The 16,950-nt window shown below is 39.0% G+C and overlaps 1 protein-coding gene across 7 annotated transcripts in view; it reads left to right on the top strand.

The window, feature by feature from the left end:
- Nucleotides 1-7,357: 7,357 nt before the first annotated feature.
- Nucleotides 7,358-16,950, top strand: part of TMEM260 (transmembrane protein 260) — a 56,941-nt gene continuing 47,348 nt past the window's right edge. For all 7 annotated transcript variants that reach the window (XR_006783799.1, XR_006783797.1, XR_006783798.1 and 4 more), the window contains exons 1-3: nt 7,358-7,652; nt 12,976-13,007; nt 13,740-13,891. Coding sequence is in view for 4 of the 7 variants with exons in the window: in XM_045823224.1 (XP_045679180.1) it covers nt 7,493-7,652; nt 12,976-13,007; nt 13,740-13,891 (344 nt within the window). In the remaining 3 variants the exon portion in view is untranslated. The remainder of the gene's footprint in view (nt 7,653-12,975; nt 13,008-13,739; nt 13,892-16,950) is intronic.

The following is a 16,950-nucleotide window of genomic DNA, read 5'->3' on the forward strand; positions in this document are numbered from 1 at the left end:
AAAAGGTAGGATGAAAGAAGTAATTGCTTTTTCAGGCAGTACTTAGCAGTAACAACATATTCCCACCCCCCTCCACGTATTGCCTGAAAAAAGCACCTGCATTTAAATACAAATATTATAATGCATTTAATTCCATTTTTCTCATCTATCTTCACTACCATTACTCTGGATAGGACCAAAGTCAGCTCTCACATAGATTACTACTGCAATTTCCCATAACTACTTTTCCTCCCTCTGCATATTCGTATTTGCCTATCTCTCCACTCTGCAGGCAGTGACCTCTAAAGCACAAGTCATACAAACCTTTGAATTGATAAAATTTTATATGGATAAAATTACATTTGCAAGTTAAAACAGAATGGCTAAATAAGAGAATTTTGTAAATGCAACACAAACAGGAGACAACCGATTTAGGACAAACATTTATATTGCTCCTTCTATGCTTCCGGCTCTTCCTATACATTATAATCTCTAACTCAAAATTTTGGGCTTTTTACAACATTCTCAATCATTCCTTCACAAATATTTTCCTATTCTTTATCAAAGGAATATAATGTATATGGAAAGGAAATATATAATAGTACAGAGCGGCCCTTGCTGGTGTGGCTCAATGGGTTGGGTGTCGTCCTGCAGACCGAGGTTGTTGGTTCGATTCCCCGTCAGGACACATGCCTGGGTTTCAGATCAGGCCCCTGCTTGCAGGAGAGTGAGAGGCAACCAGTTGATGTTTCTCTCCCTCTTTTTCTCCCTCCCTTTTCCTCTCCCTAAAAATAGGTAAATAAAATCTTTTTTAAAAAATCATACAGAACCACTCATGATGAAAGCAATACCTCTCATCCTGCTCCTCCCCTCACCTGGTCTCCCTTCTCAAAGGCACTTTCAACCATTTCTGGTTTTAGTCCTTCTCATACTTATCACCCTAAATAATAGGCCTCTATAACTTAATTTGTCAATGTAAGACACTGAGTTCATTGCTGTAATCCTCACCTCCACTTCTGACTTTGAAAGTTGTTATTTTAGCTTTTCTAATTGTTTACTTCTGTGCCTTTACATAATATTCCTTTTTTATGTGATATCAGTGAGCTTTTTTTTTTTAAATGGGCTTGTTAAAACTTTGTGGACTGCTGACAGACACCAGAGTACGACACCAGGTTTGTTTGTTTTCTGAACATCTGGAGCATCATTCACAAAATTTATGTTCAAAAACTACATTGGAGGGAATTTAATAATCTATTACACTGGATCGCCAGGAGTGATTTTGAGAGAAAATTTACTTTTATGCTGAAATTTACTTTCCTTGAGTATAAAACACCTCCATATAATCCCTTATGTTATGTGGAACTAAAAAGATGCAGGAAAATTTGTGATTTATCTCATGCCAACTCAGGGTAACATTCTGGTTAGCATTCATTATGAAAGTGCCCAATGGATATTAAATAACTGCTCAATAATCTGCCTTCTCTGTCTATTTTTTTTTAGTGAACTACTTTTGTAAGATAGTATATCGATAGAAGAATGCATAAAACATTTATAGAGATGTAGCCACAGCCCAAGTCAAGAACAGAAACACTGACAGCACCCAAAAGCTCACACAGTTCCCTCCCCAGTCACAGCCCCACTCAGCCCCAGAGGGAACTACCATTATCCTGACATCGTGATGATGATTTTCTGATATTCTTTATAGCTTTAAATTCTATGGGTACATCTTTAAACAATATAGTTTAGTTTCACTATCTTTCCACTGTAAATGCTGGAGTCATTCTGTATGTATTATTTTATCACTTGCTCCTTTTTTTTAATCTTCACACAAGGATATGTTTTTATTGATTTTAGAGAGAAGGGAATAAAAAGAAAGATAGAGAAACATCGATGTGAGAAGGAAACATTGATTGGTTGCTTCCCATATGTGCCCCAACCAGGGACTGAACCCACAACCTAGGTATGTGCCCTGACCAGAAATCGAACTCACAGCATTTTGGTGTATGGGACAATGCTCCAACCAGCTGAACCAACTGAGCTACCAAGCCGGGGCTGTCACTTTTCTGTGTGTGTGTGTGAAAGTCAGTCATTATTGTTCCATGGTAGCAAGCTGTAGTCTGTTCATTGTCTTTGTTGTATTTCATTGTATAGATACCAGGAATGACATACTCTCTGTCCCACTGCTGATGGGTGTTTGAGGTTGTTTCTATTTGCCACTGCTGTGAACCACACTGCTACGAACACGTTGTATCCACCTTCCAGCTTCTCTAGGCACAAACCTGGAGTGGAACTGCTGGGCTATGGGCTCTGGGCCATCCTTGTCTTCCCCCAAAACATGTCTGTTTCCAAAGTGGATTGACCAATTTACACTCCTGCTAACGTTTCCACTGTCCCACACAGTTGCTGGCATTACACATGGGCTTTCATTTTTGCTAACTTGGTAGGTGTGTAGTATCCTACTGTGGATTTAATTTGCATTTCTCTCATTACCAATAAAGTTGAATACATTTTCATATGTTTAGTGACAACTTAAGTCAAATTATATATTTTTCAGATTTGTGATACATATAGCTAAATTAACCTCTAAAATGTTATATCAAATTCCTTTATCACCAACACTTGATAAATATTAAATATCTTTGACAATCAGAAAGGTGAAAGTGGCTTTTCTTTGTTTTTATTTCAAATTCCTTTAGTTATTTGTACATTTGAGTGTGTAACATTACTGTGATAAGGCACTTAACAGGGATGTTTGTGTCTTCTTGTCCTATTGTAGATGGTTTATTGAATAGTATTCTGGGTATCTGATTTCTAATCTAAAGTTTCTAATCTAAAACTTCAAAGTTATTCATAAGATTAATGCACATTTGACTTTATTTCAAGTGGGGTTTTGTTGGGGGGGGATAGTGACTTCTAAATGACAAATTTTTAGTCAAATTTAAGTGGATTAATGTCTGTGAAGTTTATCTACATGCTCAAAAAGAGTAACACAAGGGGCCCTGACCAGTGTGGCTCAGTTGGTTGCAAAGGCCTGTGAAGTGCAAGGCCGCTGGTTTGATTCCCGGTCTGGGCATATGCCTGGGTTGCGGGATTGGTCCCCATTCAGGGCGCATGTAAGAAACAAACAATGTTTCTCTCTCACATTGATATTTCTGTCCCTCTCTTTCTCCCTCTCTTCCCCTCTCTCTAAAATGAATTAGTAAAATACTTTTTAAAAAGAATAACACAAATGGGAGTGAGTCCTGCTAAGTACAACTAAACGCCCTGGACATTATGTGTGAGACAAACATAGGACTGAAAGGTGGAGGGAAGAAGGCAGACCAGATAGGGGCCTTGAAACCTGAAGAGCGATATGACGGTGAGTCCCCTGAGTGCTCTTTTTGCTTCATGAATCCTAGATCAGGTGCTAAATAGGTTGGCAACCCCCCCTCAAGCCTGCCCTTCCTGGTGGCCTGCCCTGGGGACTCCAGACTTGCCTAGCCAGCCCCACAGTGACACAAGAGAATTCCTTGTGATAAATATCTCCTACTAGTTCTGTCTCTGGTTGAATCCTAAATGATATGCATATTTTCCCCTTTGAAACTATGTATTATAATAGCTGTTTCTAACTCACTGCAGAATAAAGCAGAGCATACAAAATAGGTAAATATTCCTTGCCTATCTTACTGCTCTGTCCAAGGATCAACTATCATGTGTCACTTAAAATTCCCTCTTCTCTCTTGCAGTCTCTACCTTCATCCCTTCTCTCCTTCCTGCCTGGGGTACATACTCTCCAGTCTCCTGTACATGCTTATTCAATCACTATCACTCTCCAGACACTCCCTTGAATTTAAAAAAGCAAACAAACCTCATTTGATACTTCAATATTTGTGAATTCCCATACTATATCTCTTTTTCCCTTCACTGCCAAAACTTCTTTTAAATGTGTTCTATTTTCTCTTCTTTCATTTCCTTACTTTTGTTTTAACTTGAGGGTTTTTTAAAATTGATTTTAGAGAGAAAGAGGAAGAGGGAAAGAGAAAGATTTGTTTATCCATCCATTCATGCATTCATTGGTTGATTCTTGTATGTACCTGGACCAGGGATTGGACCCACAACCTTGGTGTATGGAGACGATGCTCCAACCAACTGAGCTACTGGCCAAAGTCATTTCTTCATTTCTTAACCCACTATTGCCTGGTTTCCATATCTACTACTCTTTTGAAACTGATCTCTTGAACTTTCAAGGTTAAGATACCTCCATGTCACCAAATGTAGCTATAGCAGTGCCTTCTAGTTACCTCCCAATATCCATTCTCTCCTTCTTCCTTTTGTAATAGAATCCTGGAAATTCATCAGGCTGAAAAGGTACATTTCTTAGCTGCCTTTGCCCCTGGAAGTGGCCTACTCAATTGTGGCCAGCGAGATGTAGCAGAATTGTGGAATGACATTTCTAGAGTGCTTGTTAAAAGGGATAGGGCATGCCCTTCTCTTCCCATCTTTTCCTTCCTCAGATAAAGGGGGATTGTCTAGAGCATTAGCAGCCATCTTGGATTCAGGGCATGGCCTTGAAGATTCACGGTGAGTGGGATGGTGCAGGAAGATATAAAGACCTCAGTTTTGTCCTGAATGACATCAAGGAGTTGCCAAGTCAGTGTTGGACTGACTTCCTCCAGACTCTTTTACATAAGGGAATAAACACTTGCATGTTTAAACCACCATAGCAGGGTCTCTGTTACTAGTAGCTAGTAGCTAAATGTGATCCCTAATGGGTACAACAATGGTCTATTATTATTCTTCTATTCATTCAGTGCATAAATATTTAAGTACTATTTTGTTCCCGGTACCACTTTAGACACAGGTATACAGTGGAAATAAGATAGATACAATCTTCCAGGTTTGACATGCTGTTTAGACATAGGAATAAAGAAATCACAGTTGGGTTTTAAAAAAAAAGTTGTAGCTTAAAGAAGAGGTTGGTGGTATGTACTTTTGAGACTTATCAGCCTGTGGTTACTAGTTACAGTTTCACTAAAACAATTGTGGGAAAGAAGGCAGAAAGAGAGGAGGTAAGCCCACGATTCAGCCCGGGTACACTGGAGGTCTGACGGAGGCAGAGCCGGGTGGAGAGGCCAGGGGGGATGGAAGGCCAAAGGAACATGCCGTCGTTGAAGCTGGAGGAGGAAGGCTCCAGAGAGGGGTCGAGTGTCAGCATGCTACTGAGAGGGAGTTGGACACAGGGAACTGGCCATTCTTCATCCTCAAAGGAAATTAACTGAAATTAATGAAGCCTAAGTTTCACAGAGGATCACTAGCACAGGCTCCTTTGAACATCTGTACCTAATTTTGTATCTGTAGTTTTATATTCTTTTGCTTAGATGGCTCTCCAAATGGTATAAACTCAAGCCCCATAAAACCTAGATGTGTCATTCCTCTTCATCGTCCTTCACCTCTCCATGACAACTTGACCACATATATTTCATTGACATTATTTCTTCCTTCGCTTCTGTGACGCATCCCTCTCTTCCACTGTTCTCTTATATTCATTCATATCATCCTTACAGGAACAATTCCCAAGTTCATACTTCCAGTACTGACCTTCATCTCCCAAACACAGGCAAAGAATTATGCCTTTTTGAAAGTAATTGCCATGCTAAACATTTATCTTTTTATAAAGTTCATGAGCAGGAAAAAGATGAGATGGATAAAAAAGGAAAGAAATATATGCTTGGCCCAGTCAGTATTACTCATTGGCATATTCTTGTAGAAAATAAATAGGATACAGCCTGTCTTAGTAATCTACTGCTGAATAATAAATTACCCCAATATTTAGTGGACTAAAACAATAGCAGTGATTCCCGCCCCCCCCCCAAACCTAGTTTCTATAGGAGAGCCATCTGTGGGATCCTCACAAGCTGCAATCAATGTCTTGAAAGGAGTTATCATCATCTAAGGCTCATATGAGAAGGGAATCATTCCCTACCTCCTTCAAATGGCACAGGCCAGATTTAATTCCTCTCAGGTTGGTGGACTGAGGGCCCTAGTTCCTTACTGGCTGTGAGTTGGAGATGACCCTCAGTTCATTGCCATGTGGGCCTTTCCACAAAGTAGCTCACAACATGGTAGATGGCTTGCTTCATCAGAGTGAGCAAGTGAGAGGTCAAGAGATGTAGTGACCACAAGAGAACATGCAAGCAAGATGAAAGTCAGTCCAAAGTGACAGCCATCACTGTTGTGTTATTCTACTGATAGAAGGGAGTCACTAGGTCCAGCCCACAACCAGTAGGAGTTACACAAAGGGATCACTGGAGTAAGGGATCACTGGAAGCCACTTTAGGAGTAAGGGATCACTGGAAGCCACTTTAGGAGTAGCCTATTGCACAGCTCCTGCTCTCCAGGAATGCACAGTATAGGTGAGAAAGCATTGTGCAGGTACCTGAGAAAGACTAAGGTATGCTGGCACAATGACTGCCAATCAATGTAGATGTGTGTTCATCTCCAGCTGAGACAATGGGCTCCTGTCAGATGGCTTATAACAAGTTTTAGCTGGTCACTGATCTCCAGTGCACTTTGAGATGAATTTCACAGAGGTTGCCCTCCTCCCCATCCACTCCAGAATAATTGCTACAATAATGTGAAATGTAAGCCTAAAAATCCGAGTGTGCTATGTGGTCATGCAATAGTCCCCATTCTCTTTTCCATTGCTGCTAGTTGGAGAGTACAGTGTATTTCATTCACCACTTTGTGGTCAAAACTCCTTCAAAACACTCGTCTTCGTTAAAGTAGGAGACAATATTATAAGGATATGAATTATTTCTATTAAAGCAGAAACTCACCTTTCTCAGCTCATCTGCTGAGATTTCCTCATGCCATAAGAAAAAAAAAACAGTCCAATTGGCTTATTTCAATCTCCCTACAGATTACTGAGCGATTTAATAATTAGCACACGGGTTTATAATTACTCACAGTAAACACATGCGATCAAAGTAGTTATCTACTTACTTGCACATACTGTATGCACATATCCCCTTGCTTTAACGCAGTTTGGGCTCTGGCCTCCTAATCTTGGTCCTCATGAGTAGTTCCACCCCGCGCCACAGGAGGCAGAAGCAGCCTTTTCTCACTCGCAGTTTTCGACCCAGCTTCTGTCTCTATCAGACTCTACCAAGTCAGTAAGAAAGGGGGATTTGTCAAGGGAGGTCAGCCCTGTGTTCAGGCTTGCTTTCTTAAGAAAAATTTTATCCCCACTAGAATCTTCTCAAGCCATAGTATAATTCTTTAAATTTCATCACGTGAGAAAGCTCCCCAGGCCTGGTTCTTGTGAGGCCTAGCATTTTTCTGCTCCCCCTGCTCCTCCGGAGAATGGTGCGGCCCTACCTTTCGCGAACCAACCCGGAAGTCACACCGCTGCAGGGACTGTGTCCTCCTCCCACTTTGCCCGGGAAGCTCCAGACTGACCGGAGTCCTAGGGCTCACCCGGTCCTCCTTCCCGGGTCCTCCTTCCTGGGTGCCCCTTCCTGAGCCTCACTGGCCCATGGGGCTGCAAAGCGGCGGCAGGGGCCCGGCCCCGGGGCGGGCAGCCCGAGTGGGGCCGCGGAGCTCCGGGGGCCTGTGCGGCGCTGTCGCTGTGTTCACCGCTGTGGCCGCCGTGTACACCCACACGCTGCCCCCCTCGGTGCCGGGGGGAGACTCGGGTAAAGTACTCTCAGGGTCGGCTGTCCTACCCTTTTCCCCGGGTCCACACTCTTCTCACCAGGTCTGGTCACTTTACACCCTCCATCCAGCTCACCTCCTTGTGCCCAGGGTTCTGCGTTCCAGAACCAACTCTGATTACTCTAGTTCTCAGGCTTTTGACATGGGGCTTGTTAGTTTCGTCTGATGGGACTCGCCGACCTCTCCACTGCCCCAGTTCACTTTTCTGGACCTGAGTTTTGCTTTTCAGTCCGTGTAGTGCACATGTATTACTTCGTGCTTGATGTGCTCTGGACAAAAGAACAGTAGTGGTGAACAAGGATCGAGGAGAGTATTCCAGAGCTGGTAGAGACAATACACAAGCTACTGAATAAACTGCTGCATATTAAGTGGTGATAAATTAATGTTGACAGGGAAATGTGTTTGAGAAGGGGGTGGCTAGTAGCTCTTTTCCCTTTTTTATTGAGTTTATGGGGTGACATTGGTTAATAAAATTACAAGGTTTGGGGTATACAATTATATACATCATTTATAATACACCCCAAGTCAAGTCGCCTATCACCATTTAAACCCCCTTTACCCTCTTCTATCTCCCCCCAACCTGCTTTCCCTCTGATAATTGCCACACTGCTGTCTGTTGTCTGTGAGGTTTTGTTTGTTTGTTTAATCCCTTCACCCTTCTCACCCAGCCCTGGAACCCCCTCCTCTCTCACAGCTGTCAGTCTGTTCTCCCGTATCTATTCTGTTTTTATGTTTGTTAGTTTATTTTGTTCATTAGATTCCACATGTAAGTGAAACCATATGGCATTTGTCTCTCTCTGACTGGCTTACTGCACTTAGCATAATGTTCTCTGGGTCCATCCAAGCTGTTTCGAAGAGTAAAATTTTCTTCCTCCGTGCCTCCGTCCCTCCCTTTTCTGTACAGCTGAGTAGTATTCCATTCTGTAAATGTACCACAGCTTTTTTATCTAGTGGCTCCTTCTGAATGGCTAGTCAGGAATGACCTCTGAAGAGGTGATATTTTCCTGAATGTTGAGAAGGAACCAGCCTTGCATAATACCTGGGAGAGAACACTTAAAATAGTGAAAGTCAGGTCATGGCTTAAAGCAAGCTACTTCTATTAAAAAGAAAGCCATGCTTCATGGACCATTTAAATCACATACATTATTGTTTTGTATTTGGTATGAGAAACAAGGTCCAGATTTTTCTTTTTGCTGCCAACTTGAGTGACCATCCAATGAAGCCTAATAAGGGCCAGGAATTTTGTCAGCACCCTAACTTCCGATGGTGAATTGACAAGGCTGAGGGCACTAGTTATCTTTTGCTGCATAACAAGCTACTCCCAAATTTAGTGGCTTAAAACAAAGAACGTTCATTATCTCATATTTTATGTAGATCTGGAATCTGGGTGCCCTTTAGCTGGGTGCTCTTTCTCAGGACAAGGTTGCCATCAGGGTGTAGGTCTGGGCTGCAGTCCTCTCCAGGCTCAACTTGGGGAGGATTTGCTTCTAAGCTTAATCTAGTTCTTTGCCAAGTGGGTCTGGGTGAGCTAACTTCCGTCAGGAGGAAGAGATGGCCCCTTGGTCATTTGGTAACCTAATCTTGGAAGTGATATACCACTGCCCTATTTGAGTCATGGAAGTTACTCAGTAACTCCAGCCCACACTCAGATAGGGAGAAAACCAGGAGTTGGAGATCATTAGGAGTCATCCTCAAGGCTGCCTGCCACGTTTGAGGATCCTTGAAGTTTCATTTTCATGCTATTACCTTTATTTCAGGTCCTATTGAACATGTAGGAGGATTATTTCATTAGTAGGGAACAGAGTTACCATGTTTCCAAGGTTTTATAGTTTTGAGAGTGGAGAGCATTAGTCAGAGGCTGGGTAGTTCTGCACCTTTCCAAAAAGAAAACTACTGACAATTACCATGGTTGACGGAGCCTGAAGTATGGCGGTAGGCTGAACAATAATTAACACTTACTGAGCACTTACTATGTGCCGGGCACAGTTCTAAGTGCTTTGCATGGATTGTTATTTTAATCCCCCAGCTGCTACCCTGTCAAGTAGGTACTGTCAATATCTTCTTTTTGTAGATGACAAAATTAAAACTAAGTTTTGTCTAGAATCATTTATCTAGAAAGTAGGGACAGTGAAGGAAAGAATGCAAAAAGAGTGGCTTTAAAACACAATCTCTGAACCTCTACTCTCTGTGAAAGAATTTCACAAAATTGTTAAGTCCATCATTACATATATAGTGGTATTTAAAATCTATGATTGTTGCCTTGTCTTTATTAATACTGTTTTAATTTCTTCCAAAAGAATAAAGTTATCTATTTTACTTTGAGTTACCAAACTTTCGAGGTGCTGTAATTTGTATAGTTTGACTGTAAATAGTGGTTGCTTCTAATATGTTTATTCATTTTGGGGAATGATAAATAAACTAGTCCAAGTATCCCCAGTAAAATGTGTATAATCATATCTTGATGATTTTGTGTATGTTGAATGGACTGTTCTTCAATGTTTGTGTTTATGAAATATATTTTCTATCAATAAACAGAACCCATCTCAAAACCAATATAAAGCATGTATTCTTCTAACTGATGAGTCTTAAACTACACTCCATGAATCCATCACATTGTGTGGCCTTGCCAGAGTCTTGCACGACTGGATGCGCACAGTTGATTTACGGGCAGCAGTGCTTGTAGTCCTTGGGAGGAAAGGGTGGGAATCAGGCCTTCGCTTCAGTTTGTTATTCTTGGGGAAAGGAAATTCACACTAGGATACCGTCTTTAACAGACTTGATATATGACAATATAATAACTATAAAAAGTATAAAGGAACCTAATTTTTTTTTTTGAAATGTTAAGCCTCTGCTAACAACTCTGAGCTTGCCATCCATTTGTGTCCCAGACGAAAGAAAAGGTGTGGTCCATAAACTGGAAAGTACTTCCGAGTTACCTGGGCAACTTCAGCCCTGATGCCAGAGGGTCCTAGTGTAGGTGTGGGTTTGGGGTGTAGTCAGGAGATTCTCATTTGTATAAAGCACCCAGATAATTCTGACTGCAGATGGGAGTAGGACTTCAGTTTCAGGAAATCCTAGTGTAAAAGGCTGGGAGAAAGCAAGGGCCCAGGGGGCCCTTGTCTTTATGTTTCACTATTCACTTGCCCTCTTCTCTTTATTATATTCAATTTTAAGGGTAATATTTCCATTTAGCTCTTTATCAAAGGTGCAGTTATAGGCTTTGAATAGTAGTGACATCTATGTATAAATTTTAGTTTAACATTTTATAAGAGTTGATGGAAATTTGTCACATTCCAGATTTATCCTTATACTAACAGAACTCCAGCAAAGAGTTACAACCTATTGACTTTTTAATGGTAAAAAGAAGTTAGAGTAAATGGGCTATTTTTGTTAAATGGAGGAGAGTGACTTGTGACTTTGAAATTCTGAACTTCACTGTACTTCATCACACGTACAGAAATTTAAGAACAAGAAACTGATTAAAACAGTTTTGGACTGAAGACACAAGAGCTATCTCATTCTAGAGTAAGACTGTACTTGACAGTAGTTGCAAAGGGAACAGTTATTTTAAACATTTTTAGACCATAAATAATTTCTTTAAAAAATATGTAAGATACAGAAAGTACTTTTGGTTTCTATGGTTTTCTTGACTACCTCCAGAAAACTTGAAAGATGCCCTTAAGTAACTGACTTAGGGGAGCAGAAGCTATCTTTGGGTGCGTGCCTTTATGGGGGCTCCATGATGGAAGCAGTCATTCACTGAAGAGGGGTGTGTGAGTAGCAAGATGACAATGTGATAATGTCTTTCTGCCAGCCCCTGTTCGGAGCTTGAATTAGAGTCTGTGGTCAGAGGAGGGAGAGGTGGTGATGTCTTAATAGGATCCCAAAATGGATAGGATAATATCTTTAAATAACTTAATGGAGAAGGCAGGAAGGAAAGCAAGTAGCTGGGATATAAGGCAATCTAAGGGCTAAATAGAGAGGTTCAAGCAGGTTCTATGAAAGAAGTGATCAATTTTTGGGGGGAAATTGGCTTGGGAGAGGGTATATGTAAGGAAACTATCAGTGAGAAGGTGGCAGTTGAACTGGGCCTTGAAGGATTTAGGACAGAATACTGGGTGAGAAAAGGAGTGACAAGAGGCACAAAAGAGGACCATTCCAGAGGGGCAGTGGGTAATCATGTCTGACCGAGGTGAGCGTGGGTTTCACGGCTAGGACCCTTATAAAGGGAACTTGAAGCCATAGAGGGCTTGCTTGTCATGCTGAGGAATCTGAACTTCACTGAGGAAGCAGAGGGCAGCCACTGAGAAGTTTCAGACGAGAGATGCGGTCTGGCCTTTTTGGGGGGTAAGAGAGTGACTATGGGGTGGCGTAAGTGATTTCAGTATGAAGAGGAATTGAAGTAGAGGATTGGTCAATGCTACTGCCACAGTCCAGGCCAGAGAGGGTAGAGGCCTGCACTGTGGCTGGCGCAGTCAGTAAACAGTAAGAGTATTGGTATTCATTTAGGGATAGCAAGTGGACATTAATACATGTCCTAATAGATAATAACATTCATAAATCATCAATTAATATTGATTGATTTCTTAAATTGTACTGTACTACAGTGTATAGGGATGAGCCAAAAATAGTCCCTATGTTTTGGATACTTAAAATATTAACCAAACAGACATTGAATGAATGCATTATAATTTTAGGAATATAAAGGACCGTGTAAATAGTATAATGACATAATAGCTTGAAAAAATATGTCATGATACTTGGAGTTTACCAAAATAGCCTGGAGCAAAGACCCACTTGGAAATTGTGTAGAGGTATCCGGCCTAATTAATGCAGAGATGGTGTTCCAATGTCAGGTTTAGGGCAGCACGCACACTGTTGGGAGCGTCCGAACCTCGGAGTCTGCACAGCATACATTTCATAAGGTCCCATCTTCACAGACAGCTTTGTACTAAACTGTTGAGAGGTAACACAGCATATTATACTAAGGCTCTGTAAGAGTTTTTAAAAATCTATTTGTAAGTGTCTACAGCTTTTAGGAGGGGAAATAAGCATTTTTGTAAAAATAGAATTCACCTATATATTTTACTGACCAGTTATTAAAAGCTACCAAAGATAGTTTGTTCAATAGGACCTAAGGTAGAAAATATTCTTAGACTATTCATGCTGTTAAATCTCTGCAGATTTACCATTTTATCCAGTCAAATTAATGCAAAACCCCAATGCAAGCATTTGGATTTTGAAAACTTTGGAGGAGTGTCATTTTCTAATAGTAATTATTGGTTTTACATTATTTTTTCACAGGGGAACTGATCACAGCCGCACATGAGCTTGGAGTAAGTATTAGTTTTATTGTTTAATCAATGCTCTCATTAACAGTTTTAGGAATTAAGAAAGTTTAATTAAGCATGGAATAAAGTAGATTAATTTATTTTTAAACCCCAGTTTTTAGTAACTTATAAGTACAGTATGTGACAATTTACTTTAAGTTTTAAATCCAATTAAACTAAATTATAAAGCAAAGCCTTTACTATATATACAGTAGCTGGCTTATTATCACCCCAAATTTCGTATAAGCTGTGGAGAATAAAATAAATCGGGTTAACAGTTTTAATAAGTTTATTATTTAATAAACTTTATTATGGCACATGATCCCTTTAGGCAAGACCTTAGGACTGTCAGCATGGCGGTAATCCGATAGCAGTGTGGTCTCTCGGCTTCCCAACCAGTGCGATATTTCAGAACCTGCTTTTTTTTCAATAGCCTTTTAAAAGACCCTAATGTACTGTGAACCCAGAGAACAAACTGCTTAAGAGTTGACAATGAAATATGTCACCCTTTCTCTAGGTGACACACCATGTGATAGAGGCCGCTCCCAAATCCACTAAAGAAAATATTTATTTGTATTGGCACAAAAGGATTACAATAGAAAACTATTTAAACAGTTAGTCATTGGCTCGTAATCTTTATACTTGCCCGAGGAAAGGACTACTTTTCAATTAAAGCCAGTGTGATCCTTCCTTTACTAATAGATGAATTCCTTCTAACTGTTGCGAATTTTTCCGTAGGTTGCCCATCCTCCTGGCTATCCTTTGTTCACATTGGTGGCTAAACTGGCAATTACACTGTTTCCTTTTGGTTCCGTTGCCTACCGAGTCAATCTTCTGTGTGGCTTATTGGGAGCAGTAGCTGCCTCATTCCTTTTTTTCACCGTTTTCAGGTAAAGTAGTTGATTAGTTAAGATCCATTTTGACTAATTGGAGATGTAGTTTTCTTACAGCCCAAATACGTACATTAAAAATGATCTTTGTTGTTGTTTGAATGGGTTTCCAATATCACTCAGGTGATTTCACTTTCTTAATTTACAGTAATTCCGTATGCCTTTGACCCCTTAAGTGATAACACAATTGGTTCTGCTTCATACAGTGGAGCGAAGGTGTCACCAGTTCATTATCACAATTCTCTGGTTAGGCAGAACTAATAAGGTTTGTCATTTTATGAAGATGCAGATGGGCCAATTTAATTCAACAATATGAAGTTCATCTTTGAGTAAATGGTAAATATTCTTTAATTACACGCAGTATCGTTGATAGGCAGCTGCCTATCAGTTTCTGAGCTAATACCTAATGACATCATATTTGAATATGCACATGTTGTATACTTTTTAAAATGAGGCTATTAACTAAGGAAATCAATTTGGGATGTGGTTTTAGTAAGGTTTCACTTTGTTCCAGTATAGCTGTGGGGAAAATAGGCAAATTAGTCCCCACTTATTTCACTGATGGAAGTCTTTCTGAGTTTTGAAGGCTCCCCTGCTTTTAAAAAATGGGTCATTTGTTTAGGATATTGATAAACTCATTTGTCTTTGCTGTTTCTGTTTCCTTTGTTCTTAACTCAATCTGACCTATGCCTAAGCGGATTAAAGTGAAAAATACAAATTATACTTCCTATAAAGGGAAAACCAAATTAAAACACTTCTTTCAAAAGCTATTGCAGGTTTGATTATAAAATAAATAACTTTAATATGTAAATATAGGGTAGTTTGAGTAGACATAATATCAAATGTCATTTTGGATGCCAGTGTTTTTATTTGTATTAGTCATAATATTGCCCTTAAGCTAAATTCTTTTCTAAATTCTCTTTTAATTATTTTTAATAAGGTAAAGGTTAACATAATTATGACTCTATATACTTTTAAATCTATTTGTAGAAAACTTTCAGATTCAGATGTTATAATTTTTGGCTGTTGACTAAATTATTATCAATATTATTTAATTTGTTTTTATCTTAGTCTTACAGGTTTTCAGTGGTAGCCACATTTTTAAGCATGAAATGTTAAAGTGACGTCTCCACTTGGAGTGATTTCTGTTGTGGATGTTATGGATGTTTTCTTTTTCTTAATGATTAGAATAATCTTTATAAGAATTGTTTCTTCTGAATCTTTTGTAATTAAGGATCTGTCATTATTTTTGTCGATAGGAAAACTTTTTTATTTTTAAATATTTAGGTTGAAATTTAGAATTTCCTGTTCTAAAAGTAACACATTACCTGAATGTGTGAGCTATTAATTTTCACAAGACATTTAAGACAAAGGCCTTTAAAGAAAATGCTTGTATTTAGATATTTCATTTATATTTTAGAAGATCATTTATGTAACATACACATATATTTGAATTCTATGTGGATATAAATAGCTTTTATGCAAATAAGGGATTTGTTTTCTAGTACTTCTCCATGTTTTTCAGAATATTAATTGTTGATGCCATGCCACATGAAAACCACTATAAAAGTCATATATAAAAATCTTTATTTTTATAGAATCTAAATACCTTTGGACAATAGTTTGTTTCCCTTAGAGTTTTCCATATTTTAAAATAGCTCTTATTAATTATTATTCTTGACTGTAATGGGTTGTAGAGTAGCACACTAGCCTGTAACCCTTTTCTTTTAATATATAGTCTTAATAATAAATGTTTATACTTGCTGATACATGTTTTAAATAAAAAACTCTTAATATGACTAAACTGGATATTTGAGTAGTTTTAGAAATATAATACTTTGGAAAAGTTGCTTTCTTTCAGAAAAGGAATCTAACAATATTATCTCTTATACACATTTTAATATGAAAATACTTCATTATTTTGAATACAAATAATTGACAAGGTACACGTCCTTTGGGAACAGCCTAGTTCAAGTGGCAAATCTGTTTTGTCAAACAATAGACACCCTTCAGGAAAGAGCAAGCCATCTCTATGGTAATAGGACTAACAGTAGCCTATTGATTGAGTGGAAGAAGACATTATACAATGTCAGCTGGCTTGTTACAATTTCATTTGTTGTATGACCTGAACTTAACCTTTAAAACCTTTCTTCTGTGACTGTAAACCCAACAGCAGGACAGTTTCTGAGCAGCCATTACAGTGGCGGCTTTTCGTAGTCCCAGCACACAGCCATGTCTCCCTTTGCAGGTGGACTCCTTTATCAGAATGCGTTCGGGAGACGTCTTACTACTTTATTCACTTACACACCAGATCGTCATTCTGTTTTGTTGTTGAATGTTGAAGGGTTTTAATTCACAAAACCGTTTTATTCTTTCTTTCCCCCACCACTTAAGAAAACATTACTGTACATGTGGGATTGATGCTGACTGGTGTGCATTCAATTAATTCTTTTAACAGGTTTAGGTTTTTTTTCAGGTAATTGTTCACATAGCATTCACTATATTTAGTTCTTGGGGTGGACATAAAGACCTTCTGTACCTTTTAAACAAAGATTGTATTTCAGAAGCAAATTTCTGTTTAAATGTGTTGGTGTTAAAAGCTCCATTTTTTTCCAGTAAACATGACTTAGATAAAACGATTTATTCATTGTTTCTAATTACCATGTAATTTTTGTTTTTCTTCTATCTCTTGCTTTTAAAAGCAGTCAGATGTCATTAACACTGCATTTTTTGTCATTCTTTCCTAATGGTTGGCAAGAACTCATTTATATTTGCTTTGCCCTAATGGGGAAAGTGTATGAGTAAAACAGCACATTGAAAGCTATCTGTATCACTGTAGTTTACTGAATTTAAAGTAGTAAGACTGTGCCAGTTGTTTCTGTATTTATGTAGTACTAAGCATGGTTTATGTTAAGGGAGTTTAATGTAGTACATTTAATTTATGTGAAATAGTACTCATTTTATTAATGTGTACATCTGTGCATTTAAGACTGTAATACAGTTAGTGTTTTACAGGAAATGGGAATTTCTCTGTTAAGGTCATTAAAGTAAATGATTTT

Source organism: Phyllostomus hastatus, unplaced genomic scaffold, assembly GCF_019186645.2.
Source record: "Phyllostomus hastatus isolate PE091 unplaced genomic scaffold, TTU_PhHast_1.1 phas_scaffold_501, whole genome shotgun sequence".
NCBI classification, from domain to species: domain Eukaryota; kingdom Metazoa; phylum Chordata; class Mammalia; order Chiroptera; family Phyllostomidae; genus Phyllostomus; species Phyllostomus hastatus.